Source organism: Asterias amurensis, chromosome 15, assembly GCF_032118995.1.
Source record: "Asterias amurensis chromosome 15, ASM3211899v1".
In the NCBI taxonomy this organism is placed as follows: Eukaryota; Metazoa; Echinodermata; class Asteroidea; order Forcipulatida; family Asteriidae; genus Asterias; species Asterias amurensis.
The window spans coordinates 17,210,874-17,228,051 of NC_092662.1; the positions used below are offsets into that span (position 1 = coordinate 17,210,874).

At 36.5% G+C, this 17,178-nt stretch overlaps 2 protein-coding genes across 2 annotated transcripts; one reads left to right on the forward strand and one right to left on the reverse strand.

The window, feature by feature from the left end:
- The first annotated feature begins 534 nt into the window (after nucleotides 1-534).
- On the forward strand, nucleotides 535-11,500 carry LOC139948048 (uridine-cytidine kinase 2-like). The gene is made up of 6 exons (XM_071946048.1): nucleotides 535-650; nucleotides 4,873-5,032; nucleotides 5,166-5,262; nucleotides 6,015-6,160; nucleotides 6,508-6,654; nucleotides 6,899-11,500. Exons 1-6 carry the CDS (start codon nucleotides 546-548, stop codon nucleotides 7,063-7,065), a joined length of 822 nt encoding a protein of 273 aa, XP_071802149.1. The 5' UTR covers nucleotides 535-545; the 3' UTR covers nucleotides 7,066-11,500.
- LOC139948047 (actin-related protein 5-like) lies at nucleotides 11,237-17,100 on the reverse strand. Its single transcript, XM_071946047.1, has 13 exons — nucleotides 16,935-17,100; nucleotides 16,226-16,339; nucleotides 15,427-15,732; nucleotides 15,132-15,227; nucleotides 14,776-14,969; nucleotides 14,089-14,205; nucleotides 13,780-13,875; nucleotides 13,273-13,353; nucleotides 12,919-13,083; nucleotides 12,691-12,785; nucleotides 12,081-12,285; nucleotides 11,857-11,968; nucleotides 11,237-11,763 (listed from the first exon to the last, which is right to left on the reverse strand). Exons 1-13 carry the CDS (start codon nucleotides 16,954-16,956, stop codon nucleotides 11,594-11,596), a joined length of 1,773 nt encoding a protein of 590 aa, XP_071802148.1. The 5' UTR covers nucleotides 16,957-17,100; the 3' UTR covers nucleotides 11,237-11,593.
- Between the last annotated feature and the right edge of the window lie 78 nt (nucleotides 17,101-17,178).

The window sequence follows — 17,178 nt, forward strand, 5'->3', positions numbered from 1 at the left end:
GACACTCGTAAATTGTTTAGTTTGTATGAATTTTCGTTTATTATTGTTTTTTTTGTTTTTGTTTTTTTTACCGAAAATCATAAATCACGTTCACACATTGCCCCAAAATGCTTGTTAGTTTTTATCATTATACACACAAATTATGCCTTGATTGACAGATGGCGCCCCATATTGCCCCACACACCTGTGAATGTGATGTAAAATAGCACTTTATCAATAGTGATTTTTCTCTTCTTACAGTAAATTAAAATAAACTGACATTTCAGTATCCGGCAAAATAAAAAAAGGCACGAAAACATCACTCAATCATCACACCCACGTATTTTGTTTTTCTCCAATAATTTTATTTTAACGATGACGACATCATCATACGTCGACGACCTGTACTGTGTCTGGTCGAATTTACTCAGCTATATTACGCCCAAATGGGCTTATAACTGTACAGCTGTCATTACCCCTTTGATAAAGCGCACATTTATATGCTTTTGAGAGCCAATTGTTAACAAATAGCGCAATTTCTTCTGCAATGGAGTCCATACAGCAAGATGGCGGGCAGGGGTTCGAATGTCTCAACGAAAAGCTCTACCTCAAACGGGCAGCACAAACGTCCATTTCTAATTGGCGTCGCTGGAGGGACGGCATCCGGAAAGGTAAGAATATCAAAAGAGCTCTTGTGGACTTTCATCAAATATGTCTGCTTTTATATTGAGAAAAAAAGGGATTTTCGACTTGGTATTGTTTCGCGGTCATGACGTCGTGAACAAAGAATTACGGTTAACATGCGTTCCATATGCATGATGCAACGTGATGGCAACACGTGTTAGCTATATGTCTGGCTTCTGCCGCGCACACCACACACATTGGGTTTTTCAATAGGATTGACTGGAGAACGACCCAAACAACTTGTTTACAAAACAAAAAGTGACCCGTGGCCATCAATTTTTATTTTTAGCATATTTTCAAACAAGGGAAATGAGGCGCTTTCGCAACACAGTTTTTGGGGATTCCCTTGTAAATAATTACGCCTTACTTTACAAACTGATGACAATGACATTCCAATGGCCTTGCTCACAGTAAAATATTTTAATGTAGTCGAACAATGTCACTCTATACTCTATTACTAAAAAACTAATAAAGACCGTATTTTAAAAAGTGTTTCTACCTCTCCGTTTAGATTTCTTCCTCCACTAGAGAGGAGTGAAAACAATTCTTTCTTTTTTGTGGGGGGGGGGGGGGGGGGCTTTTTATAACTTTATTAAGGGGGTTCCCAGTCGAGTCGTCCCCATCAAAAACTGAGCTGAAGGTGTTGGGGGAGCTAAAGTTTTCTGTTTTTATAAAAATCCTAACTAAACCATCACCATGCATGTGTGCCAATTAGTTTTGATTTTATTTGAACCATTGAGAGATTCCTTCCTCAACATTTCTTATAAATATAAGTTATATTAGCAATGACAACATTTTAAATAGCTCTTTAAAATGTTAGTTTCATTGCCAATAAAAAAAACAGATTTTTGTTAAAATAAACCTAAGAATGTTTACCCCCCCCCCAAAAAAAAATAATAATAATAAAATGAATTACCATAACAATTTAATTTTAAGCTGTATCCTATATTAATTTTGCTAATAATTATTGAATAAGTGTACACATATTCCACTCCACCCAATTTTTTTTTTTTTTTAAAGTGTTTCTGTTCTTTTATTTTCGTTTAACAAACTATCCAACCAACCCAACAGCAACACAGTTTTTATATATATTTGTCAATGTCAGAGATTTGATGCATGCTCATGAACATTTTGGTACCTAAAAGTAGTTGGAATACAGCACTCGCAGTATGCTTCCAATGTTATTATGGCTAAGGGTTCGGGCTAGGGGGTTTGAGAGCTGTTGATGGCTAAGATCGTTGGATGGGGGTTTAAGGGGCTAAGAAATTATGCCGACTTTGACAGAATTTCATCAGAGTGCTATTTCATTTATGTAGCATGGAAAGATTTTACAAATCAGTATTTTGTTTACTTTGATAGCATCAAAAATGCATTACGAAAGGAACATTCCCCCCCCCATACTTAAACCATGGAGGTAGAAGGAAGACAGCTTGATTAAAACAATTGGTACAATATGATCACAGAGTAAGGGTATGAGGTGTTTTTAACTTGACTTTCTAGCGATTATAAGATGAGAGGGTTAATTAATTTGAACACTTCTCTTTCACAAGGTTGTGGGTTCAAATCCCCCAGCTAACCACCGATTTCACACTGACTCTAGAATAAATATTGTTATCTAGTTACTGAATTACAATTTCTTGATTTGTGTAATTCACAATCTAAACCAATGTTTGTATGAGAAAGATTGGCTGTTGCCAGCTTGGTATGTATATCCCTTTCTTATTCTTATTCTTATTCTTTATTTGGCCAATAAACAAATACAAATACAAGCAGACAGTATGTCAAATAGATAATTATAAGTACATGTTCAAAAGTAAATACAAAGCAAGAAAAACAATAAGGGCACAGGAAATTATAAAACAACCCTAATGTGATGGCCAGGATCAACAAAAGTATAATTAAACACTGTAGCTCGAAAGCCTGTTAATCCAGTCACATAGGGAAGCAAACACACTATATAAAATACTCTCTTTGGAAAATAATAATAAATAGAAATAAATATTAATATAAATATTCTGTTTACACAAAGTACAAATTAAAATAACAAAACCAAAACCAGAAATTAGACAAGCAAATAGCAAATAAATAAATAAACAAATAAATAGTTAATTAAAACAAATAAATAAAAAGTATTAACAAATGAATGAATAAATAATTAGAAAAGTACATGTAAAAAAGAGATTAAGCAACAAATAATTCAATGAAGGGATGGATTTAACAAAAAATAGGTCAATCAGTTCCCTTGATGGGAGATCATTCAAACAAACAAACAAACAAACAAACAAACAACTCATCAACATTACATCGAGTATGGCTAGGGCAATATAGGTCATGGCATTTGTGGCCTTGGTGTGGTAATCTTCTAGTCTAGGTTTAACGTTTAACCTTCTATTCTAGGCTAACTGTTCATTGTAACTTGTTATTGTTTGGATTTCTATAAACATACACTTTTATACATTGTTTATTTTAAAGTGGTTTTGAAAATAGTTATTCAACATTGCGCTTTAGTAATGTTTGTTGAAGGGACAGGATGTCGCAAAGGTAACGTTTGTTTTGTTTTGTAGGAACACTTGGTGCCCTTTTGTCACTTGATTGGAGCGTCTTCCTTCCTACACATATTCTGTTGCTGAATTTAGAATAAACTTGTTTCCTGCATGACCCCTTTTGGCAAGCGGCGACTAACGCCAAGGTCTCACTTTAAACCTTTTTCTTTTTGTTATTGTTTTTGTTTGTTTAGATGAAGCCCTGGCCTTGTTTACTTTTTTGTCTAGTAATATGTTAATAAATACCATGTTTTATTAAATGTCTGAAGAAAACACATTTTTCTAGGTGCTTAAACATTGTCCTATTGTCCAATTTGTTGTCTTTATTCTGTCATTTCTTGTTTGCGTTATAAATTTATCATTAAAAATTGGTCTTGTTTATATGTTTTATATGATGAGAATTGCTCAAACAAACAAATATTACAAAACACTTCTCTGAATATGTAAAAAAAAAAAAAAAAAAAAACTCTTATCAATATCTTTGTCTAATGTTCTTTTATTTAAGAAATATGTTTGTGTTGAGTGTTTATTCTCCCTTGTACTTTGTTCCCTTTTATCGGTTCAGCAAATGTAGGTGCCAAAAATAAGATTTCAATTCGCTGATGTGCAGCTCGGCACACCATCATGCACAATATCTCCAAGGAGCCTTCAACCTTTTATTGGCACAATAGATATGGAGCTTCAAGGGGTTCTATGGCAGACCTCAGAGACTTTACCGGATACTCAATCCATTTTCTAAAAGCTGTTTACTGAAATGAAATCGAAAAGTATCCAGTTGCATTTATTCAGTAATAAAGAAATCTATGTACATGTACATTATTTGTGCAAAGACTTTTTGTACCTCGTCATCTTTGTATGACCAGGAATATTTTGTTAGTTAATTTTGTTATTGTGAATTTCTGGCTTGTCATTTGTCAGATTATGCTAGATCTTAAACAAAAATTCTTGCTCAATGCAACAACTTGTTTGCATCAATTTTTTGTTAAGTTAAGTAGCCAAAGAAGGGATAAAGAACTGTCTCATTTTCTCTGCTACTTCAACATTCTCAAAGGAGTTTTATTTGCTATGAACAAGGTGAAGGGAAAGTCGAAAAATTCCTCTGAAAATGAAATAGACACCCAATGGGGACAAAAGGCTCCTTAAAGAATAGGCTGCATGAGCCATTTGGTCAAAACATACTTCTAGTTGGGGCATTAAGCCCCTTTAGATAAATGTCAAATTTGTTACATTTTAGATGCAAGAAAATATTTTACAACCATCATGACCATCAAGCAATGTTATATCAAAAGGGTGGTTTCACATCATCTGTATACACAAGACCACGATGGGTGCTTGACTAGTTAAGTGACTTTATCATCAGCAGCCGTCTTGTTTTTCTTCTATGAAAATGAAATGAAACTGCAGGATGTCCAACTTGGCAGCTTTGGCTGTGGCTGTTGCCAAGGGTGTTGATAAGGGCAACCTGTGCTGTGCTTAAATAGATGTAAAAAAGGCCAAGGCTATTTATAAGAAAGTAGTCTGGCCCTTTTATTGCATACAGAGTACAAGACCAGGACATTAATGAAGCAGCCTAATGAAGGTTTTGAAACCTCAATAAAGCTCCCTTAAGATTGAAATGAAACTCAACCTTTTTACTCAACCAATCAATTTTGGTTTGTCTTTTTAGTCATCAGTATGTAGCAAGATAGTTGAGCGTCTTGGTCAACGAAACCTGGACTGCAGGAAGCGACAGGTCACAGTCATTGGTCAGGACAGCTTCTATCGAGACTTAACTAATGGAGAACAGGCTCGAGCACTCAAGGGACAGTTTAACTTTGACCACCCAGGTACACATTTAACTCTTGATAATAACTCTAGACACAAAATAATTTTCCAAAATCCTTCCCCAACTTGTGTTCTTTTTTTCTTTCTCAAAACTTGTTTTCCTTTAAGTTGGTTCTGATTAATTTTTTTCTACAGACGCGTTTGATTTTGATCTGATCAAGCAAACGCTAGAAGACATAATGGAAGGAAAGGTTGTCAAGATCCCCATGTATGACTTCACAACAAATTCAAGGTGAATTGATCTTACTGTAAATCTTACCCAATTATACCTGAACTTCCTTAGCAATTCTGTTCTATATTTATTCCTAAGATGCCATTATTGCCTTTGTATGATTTCATGAACGTTTGAAGGTTGATGTATTTAACCTGAATTTTAAAAGTTAATCACTCCCCAGTTTCGGTTGAGCTGTTTACATTCAATATGCAGGCTTCTGTTTGTTTTCTTTTATTCTAAGGTTATGTATGCTCAATTTGCTTGTTATGTAACTATATATTTATGTATAATTAGTAATTTATGTGTGTTTCATAGTACTGTTAGTTCCTAGATTTGAATGATTGAGACTGATGGATTTTGAAGTATTTGCGATAACAGTTCTCAGAGGTTAAGGGTTAACCCTTGCCAACCACACCCCATCAAAATCCAACCGCAGGTTTTTTTTTTCATTCTGGCGGAATGAGGTAAACTAGTAAACTAGTAAACATGGGATCTGGCAAAACCACCATAATCAGAGCCCAGCTCGTTCTAGTAAAGGCAGGTCTGTGTGGGTGGTAGAGTAATAATTTTTCCTGGTTTTTGGCCTGGATAAGGGCACCTGTATGAGAGAAATTTAAATTTCTATAGGAACATTTCAAAGGACTAAGACGATGACAAAGGGCATGGAGGTGATTTCCTTTGTTGCCTCCATCAAGTTTCAGATGTGAGTAGGGAAGGATTCTAGTATACCACTCAAGGAAGTTCAATTTGTCAAAATGTTCTGCTTTCAGGAAAGTGGACGAGTACACAGAGGTGTATCCAGCCGACGTGGTGCTCTTTGAGGGAATCCTGGTGTTTTATATGAAAGAAGTCCGGGATATGTTTCACATGAAACTATTTGTTGACACTGATGCTGATACCAGACTATCCAGAAGAGGTAGGTGTAGTATTTTTAAGGATTATTTGTCAGTTTGCTAAGCATAGAAATAGTTTACTTAGTTGAAATAGCTTACAGGCTCCTACACTATGTTGGCTGTTTCAGGCCAATTGTCATATAACAGCTTATTATATAAAAATTGCCCAAAGATAAAAATCTTCTTAGCAAACTTTGAGTACCTGTCAAGTCGAGATCTCATGAAACATCAGTCATGGCCGAGTGCTACTGTTAAAATGTTCCACAGCTTAGCTTTAAAATATGTTTCTTGAGACGGCAATGGTTCTTCCCAAATCCAGATTGTTTGTCTTAATCATAATGAATGAACTTGGTTTGTTTATTTTCTTCAGTTGTTCGAGACACAAAAGATAGAGGACGTGAGTTGGAACAAGTCTTGGTTCAATATGTCAAGTTTGTCAAACCTGCCTTTGAAGAATTCTGTCTACCAACCAAGAAGTACGCTGATATCATCATTCCAAGAGGTTCTGAAAACACAGGTCAGTTGTGAGAAAGGATGCGGGTTCATCGATGCTTTTTATGAAGAGAGGAGAAAGGGAAATGTTTGTATATTTTGAAGATATTCAATATGAATGTTGATATGTACATTTGTAGTGAATATTGTACTTAACAAGTACAATGACTGACACAACTGGTATATTGTAGAAACAAGCTTTGTGTTCCTTGTTTATTTAACTGTGATGCAAGTTTTTCGTAAAATGTGTTTGTTCTTTGTTTCCATAGTTGCAATCGGTCTCATCGTCCAACACATCAAAGATATTCTCAATGGAGGTATTAAGAAACACTACACCAACGGCAATACATTTCCAGATGAGGGTCTTGGAGTTGTTGAGAAACCAACCAGACAACGAAACCCATCAGAGTCAGGTGCAGGTGGGAGACCTCATTGAAATAAGTGGCTCGTCAATTAGGACTTTAGTAGTAACAGGTGTTTCCAGATGGATCCCAGATTGATCTTAAGTTGGATTTATTTTAATGATTCAGAAAGGGTTGCTTTTTAGTTGCAGTTTTTACTTTAACTCTGGACTTTCTGAATCCATTAGAATGCACAGCAGATGTTGTAGTCCACACCATGGGTGGAATTGCATCAGATGTATTGGTCCCGTTGCCATGTTGTCTGAAGTGCACTTTACAGTCGGGTGATTTGTCACAATTTTTACTGATTGAAGGAATTTGTACAGTCTCCCTCTGCATTGTTAGACAATAAATGAATTAAGGGAAGAAAGATGATAATTAATGGGAAGAGAGATGTAGCCCTAATGTAGAAGACCTCCAGGATGTACATTTGTGGTGATAGAGAGTCCGTTATCGTCGCAAATGTGACACCCTGGGAGCTCAGGGATTTTATCCCAACAGACTAAATGGTACAACTTCCCATTTCAAGATTACAATACATAGTAGTTTTGAACAATCGCACTCCTGGCTTTATGACTTTCTTTCTTGAATATCAAGTCCATCAGATGCTGGTTTTTGATAGTTTAGGATGGTTAGCTTTATTGAAAACAACAACCAATCATAGCTGTTGTTCCAAAGATCCATAGGTTTTTCATGATTGACTGACCAATGATTGGAGGTGAGGCATCAGAGATTTAATGTTTGGGGGACCTCATTGGATAGTTCAACATTATTTAAATAAAATCCTTGAAGAATTGAAAATGCTTTCAGTTATAGATGGTATTCCTGTTTATGATTTTTTAATTATTTGTTTATTGAGAGTTGGTACATAAAACATTTATTGGACAAACCAAAAAATTTATTTTTGACAACTTCCATGTGTCAAGTTAATCGGAGTCTAGATTTTGACAGCAAATTCAGGTATCTCGAGGTGATAAAAAGATTGTTCTCCATTTCCTTTTTTTCCTTCTCTTTATTAAAAAGGTTTCTGGTGTGAGACTTTGCCCAGTCAAAGTTGACGATCCAATTTTGTTATTTATTACTTTTCGTTAAATAAAAAAAACATGGTGTGGGTTCATGTTGGTCTGACCTACATGTCAAAACAGCCTAACTTAAAAAAAAATGGTTCTTATATAAGATCATTTCTGAGTAAATTTTGAGATTTTTTTCAAATTTCAAAGCTTCAAATATTTACTACGTATGGATTTGAATGTAACATGTCCTATCTCGGGCTCTTTGTCGTGGAAGGGTCAAGTTGTCAAAAACATGTTTTTCATATTGTGTAATGAATTTGATTTATTTGTTGATTCTGTAACTTAACTATTCAGTGGCTTCGGTGAACAATGAAGCCCCGTCATTGGTGGCCTTTGACATTTGAAAGCGTGTTTTATAATTGCTGCTCAGGGACTTGTAGCGACGTATTGATTGTGTCACTAGGTAACAATTTCATTAGTTTGTGGCTTCCTGTCTTAAACGAAGGGCCACCAAATAAACGTCATTCTTTTTAGTGTAGCTTATCTTGTAAGTTCATTTCCAAATGTGAACTGTAGATTGAAGAGATCTTTTTTGTACAAACATTGGTGCTAAGATGTGAAAGAGTGGCTCGTGTTTGGTTTGAGATAGTGTCATGAAGTACATGTAGCGTAGAAAAAACAAAAATGTGTTTGTAATATAAACTCACTTTAAATTGGGGCTTCCAGGTATGGCTGATCTTAAATCCATACGGTTTATTCAAATGAATTTTATGACGGTGTAGGTAACGTTTTATGAGGGGACACAATTTTTTTTGAATGAGAATATCAATATTGGATTGTGCAAATTGTATCGTGAAAATGTTGTGTAAAAATTTAACACTTATTGTAACTTGACTTGAATTTACTCGGAATGAGTTTTCCGTTTTCATGAAGTAGTGTTTGATTACCACAACCATGTAGTTGAATGTTGTAGGTTCAATTCCTACATGAGTAATTTCTGCTTGATAATGAGAACAGCTGACTCATCAGTCCCAGATTAGCCTTTAGTCAAGGTGTACACAGCACCTTCAGATGTCAGGCGCGACCCATCACGCATGAAAAAAGACCAGCCACTTACTTATAAATGGCTTGAAGTTTGAACTGAGATGAAGCTCCATGGTGTATCCACCTATTTTGAAATGGTTTGAGGATTAAACATAAGACTGAGATGACTGTATCCAGTACACGAAGATCCTTGGTGTACACTTCTATTTTGTCTCTGCATTTTCTGATGATGTCATTGAAGATATCAAATACGGCAGTCGGCACCGGTCTTTTCTCGTGCATGATATCTGGGGTGCCGTGTGCACCGTGACTAAAGACTAGTCCCAGATAAGCTTGGGGTCACAGTGGCTTATTAAACAAGAGAACAGTGGTTTTACTTCTGTCCAATTCAATTGTGGAGTTTTGATGGTGAAGAGGGAAGTTAAATTTAATTATGTTTTTCAAAAGCTGACAGTAGAACAAAGTTGTGCCATGTTGAATTATGTAACAAAATAATAAAAAAACAACAAGTGAAACTGATGAGGGTAATTTTAAAATAATTTGTGGGTGAACAAAGAAATTTACGTTTATCTTATTTTCATGATACATTTTGGGTTTTTAGGATGTGCCAAACCATTTTTATGGATCGGAGTGTTTTATTTGTAAGATTGGCAAAACTGTCAACAGTGCAAACCATTTCCTGTTTGTAGATAATTTGTCAAATTTAGTTACTTTGTTTGCCACACATGTTTTTGTCCTTCCTAGGAGGCCTAGTAAAAAAAACTGATTTGTTTTACCTTGCCACAAGCATCAGTCTTTGTTAGAAAGCATGCGTCAAAGAAAGCAAAAGTTGCAATGAAGTTTGGTTTGTTGAGACAAGTTTATTTTTGTATGTTCATTACAACTATCCAATAACCGTTCTCAATTATTTTCTCAGTATACACAAAGTACTTGAATCAAGTTTTTTTTGTCTTATGGCCTAAAGAAAACTCAGCGTTGGCTTGGTAATTTGCTTAAATTCTTAGGGTAGAAAACCTCTAGACAGTCTGGCTTTGTTATTAAAAATACTGTTCTTTATTTGATTGACAATCTGTAAAAACCCGAGTATGCTAGAGGTACTCTTGTGTAAAGTAAGTTTTGTTAGTTGCGAAAAAGCTTCTAGTTTGCTTGTTTTTGTTAATTGTGATTTAAGCCTAAGGCGATGTTTAAGAAGTTGTGTCAGAATTTTATTCACAATATTTTGAGGATGTCTGTCAAAGTCTTGAGAGGAAAGTGTAAAATTACTTTTGTCTTGGTAATTAGTAAAATTCTTAAGAAATAAAAGTAAAAGCTCGGAAAGCTAGAGTATTTAAACATTTAGTAAAAAACACTTATTTAAACAGTACAAGCATGCTTGCATAAATTTATGTCATTCCATTTATTTCTTTTTAATGTTTATTTTATTTAAAACTTTTGTACATGTATTCAAATAATTACAGTAAACATTTTTCTTTGTTTTTCAAAGGAAAAAAATAAACTGCGTTCCTTTTTTTAGCACGGCAAGTAGCACTGTGACGAAAGTTACGAGTATAAGATTTACTTGTGTATAAGGGTATTATAATAAATATTATTTAAATACGGCAAGTCCCCAAAAACCTATAAGGATCACATTGAGGAGACGCAAGGCAGGGTTTCACTAAGACCCAAGATGTGAATCTTAAGATGTGAATCGATCTTGATTGCAAAGCAAAGTGATGTCACAATACAAATCACTATGGTAAAACTGACAACACATCCTAAAATGAGTGATCTTAGTGTTTTGTTAAATCAAGTCTAGGATCTCCTGATACACTAGGTAATGTTTTCATAAAGCCTGTAAGCAAACAAACATGCTAAGCACAGACGAATCTTGCCTAGCAGAAACTGGGATTTTAACAATTTTGATCTGTTCAAGATCTTGGGTAGCTTAACCGTCCACAATAATGAGCCATTGCTCAAATTAATTTGTATGATACATAGTCTACCGATGTAAAGACTATATTATATTTTCATCAATTTCTCTCAGCTATTCTGTGTCAAGGGTTCATAATCTACTTGAATAATAGCTTCTTGCTTTGCATTTTGCTGGTAAACTTCTGCAACACAAAAGGTGCTTGAAAATATGTATGTGCACTTCAAATCGCTTTTGTAAAAATCTCTTTTTAAATCATTTATTTACCTCACTGTTGTTTATGTTTTGTGTTTAGGAAAAACGCTTTGAATAGGCATTCTAAATAATCGCTTAAATTCCATTAGCAGTAGTTGTGTACTGGCTCTAAGCATTTCAACAAAAAACTTGTCACTGAACTATTCAGTTTTTGTAAAAAAAAATATTAAAAAAAATACAACTTTAAAAAAATCATAAACATAACATGCATTGTTGCCATGTAAATATTGAATAAAACAGTGTTAAAAAAGCCTTTGATGTAGTTATGAAGTCTTGTGGTATTTTATTGTAGATTCCACTTCTTACTGAATGGCAGGGCTATGTTGGAATGGCAGGGGGTCGTCATGTTTCAACCACACCAGGAAGAGTTTTGCATCTGTTGGATGCGATGTGTTCCTTAAGGTAGTCTCCTCCTTTCTCAAGATATTCCTCCCTCGTCACAAACCCATCATTGGCTGAAGGAGTGGTGGACCATTTCTTAGCTCCGTGCCACGCATCCAGAACTGGGTCTCCTATAAATGGGAATATATTCAATAGTTAACTTTATTTCCACTCAACAAATGCTTTATAGTAGACATAAGGTGCATGAGGCATACAAATCTTACCTGCTGGAATGACTTGGAATGTTGATTGGAACGGCCGCATTGCCATCAGTTCAGTCTCTATCCTATCCTTCATGTTAGGATACATCATGTTACCTCCAGTCAGAAAAACCCTCTGGATCAAACAAAATATAATACTCATTACACTTTAGAAGGTAACCGCTAGAAGCGACCTCACTGACCTCGTCAATGAGCATCAATATTGATACCTCACACCAAATGCTCACCTGTGCCAGTCTATCTTGCGTCTTACTGTCATAACTCCTTAAGACTTGATCCAAGGTTTCAGCCAGTCCAGCCTGATCATGACCAATGATGGACGGTTGGAACAAGACCTCTGGGATGCGAATTCTCTCTACTCCGAGTTGAAGCTGGTAGTATTCGGCAAGGTCAAAGGTCATCCTTGGAGTAGGTTGGGGACTGGTTTCTTTGCTGTTGTGAACAGGGAGAACGATTAGTTCAGAAACGGGACCCCTTTAATGTAGATAAGATGATCGAGGAAAGTTTTGGAGGAAACTTTACAAACGTAATAATCCACCTGTTAATTGGAACTCAAACAAGAATCAGAAGGGACTTAGAGACCATGGGCGTAACACTCAGGAAACATGTTGGAGACTTCAAACCTGACTGGACAGGCTTTGTACTTAAGATTTTTGTAAAGTAGCCCACCGGGATAATTTACCAGGAACCCAGACACAAATACTACACATGGAGTTTCCTTTTGGTGACCTATTCTGATCAGCAAAATTGTTTTGTGCTTTTTGTCATTTAAGAAGGCCTGTGGCTGTATGGAATTATGAACCCTGGCAAATTATGAAACCATTTGAATGTTTTTACCTGTCATAGTCCTGATCAACGTCTCTCAGAAGCAGATCAAGATCGCATAACTTCCCCTTCTCAGACTCGTTATCGCCTCCTTCACCGTCTGGGATCTGTGTGTAAAGTTACCGTGGTAATACATAAATGTACGTAACCTTCACAACAATAATTCAAAAAGCCTTCAGTATTTTCTCTAGAAAGATTGTACTTCAAATTACCAATACTTCTGTTCCACTCTGCACCCACCTTTGATCGAGTCTCTTGTGATAGGTCAATCTGGGAAAGCTCTTGCTGTGATTGGCTGCTCACCCCCGATATCTTGTCTTTGATCTTCTGAATGGTTGCTGTAAGCTTGTCAATCATAGACTGTAGCTCCGCCCCTGAAGAGTATCCCAGCTCCAGTAGAGCTCTCTGATGTCAAGACATTGAACAATTACAAGAATGATGAAAGTCATTTGAGATTTAAAAATGTGAAAATAGAATTAGCTGTTCTACAACAACTTACAAATCAAAAGGACCTATGGCATGAATGCAAAGAAAGAAACGGTAAATGGCCAGGCGTTTCGACCCTAGCAGAGTCTTTCTTAGATACACACTCACCTGATAACCTTCTTCATCTTCGTCTTCAAGGAGTTCTTGAACACTCTTCAATTGCTGCATCCTATCCTCTTCAGCAGCAAGCTACATCAACAAAAACAATAAAGCTCTCCTTTAAACTCAGTTTCATCAAATACAAGTTTCAAGCAATAAACCATAAGGGAAACTGACAGTTGATTTGGGTTTTTTGTAATTTGGGGTTGACAAAGACAAATTTATTTAGAGCAGGACAATTGAGCCTGCTGCAACCTCTAGATTAACATGCTGGCGCTCAAACAACTAAACCATATATACAGATCTAGCCCTAAAGTTGGCAGTCTCCCACATACTGATTTATCAATTTCTTCAATTCAAGTAATCACCCTTCATCCCGTATGATGAGTAGCAATTTTTTCACCTTTTTTTTCGAGCATCTGCAAAGTTTAACTCTTGGATGCATCATTGCTCTGTACTTTCTTCATTCTTTGTAAAAGTAAATAATTCACAAAAACTTAGACTTATGTTTCTTACTCTTTCTTCTCTCCTCTTAGCATTGATCTCCTGAAGGCGTTTTATCTGCTGTTGTTTCTTGTCTTGTTTCTTATCTTCGGAGGACCATCCAGGCAACTAAGAAAGAGAAGTAAAGTACGCTTGAAATCTCCTCCTTCAAGTTCTTCATGATACTCATTTCCTCTCAGATACAGATTGGTTTTTTTTGGTGAACATTATGAGCATGGAAACACTTCTAAAGACAACACATCATTGGCATTAACTAAACTACAACCTTATCAACAAGACATCTCTTGAGACAGTTTTTCTTTACAATTTATTTAAACTTACCGGTGTAAATGGTAGTTGTATTCTATGCATGTGTTTATCACAGTAGGGTATTGACTGCCAGTCATTCACCTCTGCATTGTAATCCACTGATACATATGTGTGCTCATTCACCAGCTCCTGAAACACAAATAAGTTTTAAAGACATGGACACCTTTGGTAATTGTCAAAGACCTGTCTTCTCACTTTGTGTTTCTCAACATATGCACAAAATAAAAACCTGTGAAAATTTTGAACTCAATTGGTTGTTGAAGTTGCGAGATAATAATGGAATACACACCCCTGTCAAACGAAGTTGTGTGCTTTCAGATGCTTGATTTTGGAACCTGAAAATCTAATTCAGAGGTCTCGAAAATAAAATTTGTGGAAAAACGCTTCTTTTCTCGTAAACTATTTTACTTCAGAGGGAGCCGTTTCTCACAATGCTTTATACTATCAACAGGTCTCCATTGCTTGTTACCAAGTAAGTTTTTATGCTAACAATTATTTTGAGTAATTACCAATAGTGTCCACTGCCTTTAAGGGTGTGAAGTTATTGTGAAATGTGCTATATAAGACTTAGTTATTATTATTTTTTTTATTTAGAAGCAATTCAATGACACGGCAATTTAAAAAATGCTAACCTTTTTCTGCTAAGCAAAATGTTCTGTGCTAAGCAGAATAAGTTCATGTTTGACAAACTTTCCTTACCTCGGCTCTACTCAAATTAATAGCAGCAAAATGTGCTGGATATTTCAGTTGCAGCAACTTATGCATGAATGTTGCTGAATGCAGACCACCGATGTTGACTCGTCGACTATGTGTGACGTCTATTTTGCCTTGAATCATGGGAAGAATATGGGTAGTCTGGTAACCAGAGGAGAGTACCAGACCATCAGAGGTTCCTGTAATCAAATGAGAGTTGTGGTAATAGTGGTCATCTTATTAAGCCTATAACTCTGTGACGCTTAACACACTCAACAATATAAAAAAGTGAAGAGCAGAAATACTAACTTTGTATAGTATAAAAAAGAGCAACACATAGTTATACTTTTTTTCAACATTACCTGAGTCCGGGGAGTTTTGATAAAAGCTGAATAGACTGGCCACACCAAAAGCCAGTTTAGGAACATGGTAGCACTCAAACAAAAGCTCCGACATCACTGAAAAGAAAATATTATCATAATTATGTCCTCACATGATTCAACATTTTCATTTTCTTTGGATACCTGCTAAGAATAACTGAACATGGAATGTTTTTTGTTTTTGGCTGGTAACCTGTTTTTACTAAGCAAGATGTTCATGTGCTTTACAAGTTTTTGTGCTTACAGGCTTTATGAAACTTGGCCCTGATTGACTTACACTGCCGGCAGTAACTCGGATTACAAACTGTCTCTGTCAGTACTAAAGGGTGTGTGACAGCGCCCTCTGTGTCCAGACCAAGATGCGTAAAGATGTGATCAAATACAAGCTCTTGTGAGTCGTAATTTGTGACCACATCACGGTCGAACTGTGTCTTCAGCAACCAGCGTATCGTCTCCACATTAGGAATGTCGTTTCCGATCTGAGACTCATAGTCTTTCTTGCCTCGTTGGCGAGCGATTAAGCTACGGAAGACAAGACGGGGGGAAGGATCACTGGCCCAGCCCACTCTGCAGTAACAAGATCCTTCGGGCAAATACAAAAAGAAGACCATAATTCAGTAATAAACAGCATACATAGGAAAACTTTAACTCTAATATTAAATATGGTGGTACGTAACAGCTTTATAAAATTGGGCCCAGCACAGTGAAAAGAAGACAGGGAGTCTAACTTTGGCTAAGCTGTGTACTGTTTGATTCAACAACCACGACAGCACCGCCTCCTCAGCAGTCAGAGCCTCCTGTCTCATAATCCTAGAATTATGAGGTTCCTTCCTCTATTGAGGTTGTTGTCAATTACTCCTAGAAGAATGGGGTACCTTCTTGGAGACGATAGCGAAACGAATCTCATAGCTCTAGGAGTAGCAGAACGAACGTCATAATTCTAGGATTTTGGAGGCGATAGCAGAGCGTACCTCATAGTTCTAGGAAGTACCTGTCTCATTAGTTGCGATAACGTAACCCTCCTCCAGAGGAGGGTTATGTTATCGCAACTACTGTTCATATAATTAAATACTTACCGTTATCAATAATGAGTGGAGTGTCACTCCCTCTAACAGCTTCCGGGTACTTATGATATTTATCAGGAGTGCGGTTAAGATGACCATCTCGGAACCTGAAGGTATCACTTGATTCTGCAACATGATTTATCAAAAATAAATAACTATATAAGAACAAAGGACTGGTTCGTTATTCGGAAAAGTTTCCCTATGGCGCCACCACTTTTTCATTCGATATAAATAATAATTATAATAGTATCTAATTTACCTCAATGAGATAGCCGTTTTTGTGAAAATGAGTGAAAAAGTGGTGGCGACATACAGAAAGTTATCCTACTTAAGTTGTTCTTCCACCCAGTACTATGAGGCAGCCGTACTATGATGATGACTAATTCAAGTTTTGGGATCTCGTTCCAAAATTGAGAAAACAGACTGGAAAGTGGAAGTTCTTTCGATTGATCTTCTTTGTTGCAAATTAAATTGTATTGTTATTTAGTTAGGCCATGGTTAGGCCATCGAGTGGAGGTAGTAGTAGACTTCCCTTCGTGGTTAGGCGGAATCAATAATATGCTAGGGCCATGCTTGGGCTGGCTGGAGACACCGGGGAGACACCGGGGGAGGAGGGGGGGGGGGGGCAGAATCTGAGATCTCCCGTGGTGGTCACACAACACAGGGTGACAAACAAAAGACAAGGTCGAAAAGGGGAAGGAGTTCTTCTCCAAGTCAATACCTGAATATTCTTCAGCTGCCATTCTGCATTCCTGTAGAGCTATAAGACTCTTGAAAAATGTAAAAACCTCCACCAAAGTCGCTTTCAATTATAAATTAAAAAAAAACTAAAGAAAAGAATCACTTTTGATTGAAGCAGTCGACATCAGAGGACGCTGACATATTGAAACAGCGCCACCTCGCGGCGAGATATTCGTATGACGCATGCGTAAAAAGGAAAATATTGCTAGACTTGATCTCAAGCA

What these genes read in the sequence shown, in the direction of transcription:
- LOC139948048 (XM_071946048.1), top strand. Translation starts at nt 546, where the DNA reads ATGGCGGGCAGGGGTTCGAATGTCTCAACGAAAAGCTCTACCTCAAAC. An exon ending in GACTTCACAACAAATTCAAG is followed by an intron (nt 5,263 to 6,014) that starts GTGAATTGATCT and finishes TTCTGCTTTCAG; the next exon opens with GAAAGTGGACGAGTACACAG. An exon ending in AAGAGGTTCTGAAAACACAG is followed by an intron (nt 6,655 to 6,898) that starts GTCAGTTGTGAG and finishes TTGTTTCCATAG; the next exon opens with TTGCAATCGGTCTCATCGTC.
- LOC139948047 (XM_071946047.1), bottom strand. Translation starts at nt 16,956, where the DNA reads ATGGCAGCTGAAGAATATTCAG. An exon ending in TCCGAGTTACTGCCGGCAGT is followed by an intron (nt 15,228 to 15,426) that starts GTAAGTCAATCA and finishes TTTTCTTTTCAG; the next exon opens with TGATGTCGGAGCTTTTGTTT. An exon ending in GTTGATCAGGACTATGACAG is followed by an intron (nt 12,286 to 12,690) that starts GTAAAAACATTC and finishes TGTTCACAACAG; the next exon opens with CAAAGAAACCAGTCCCCAAC.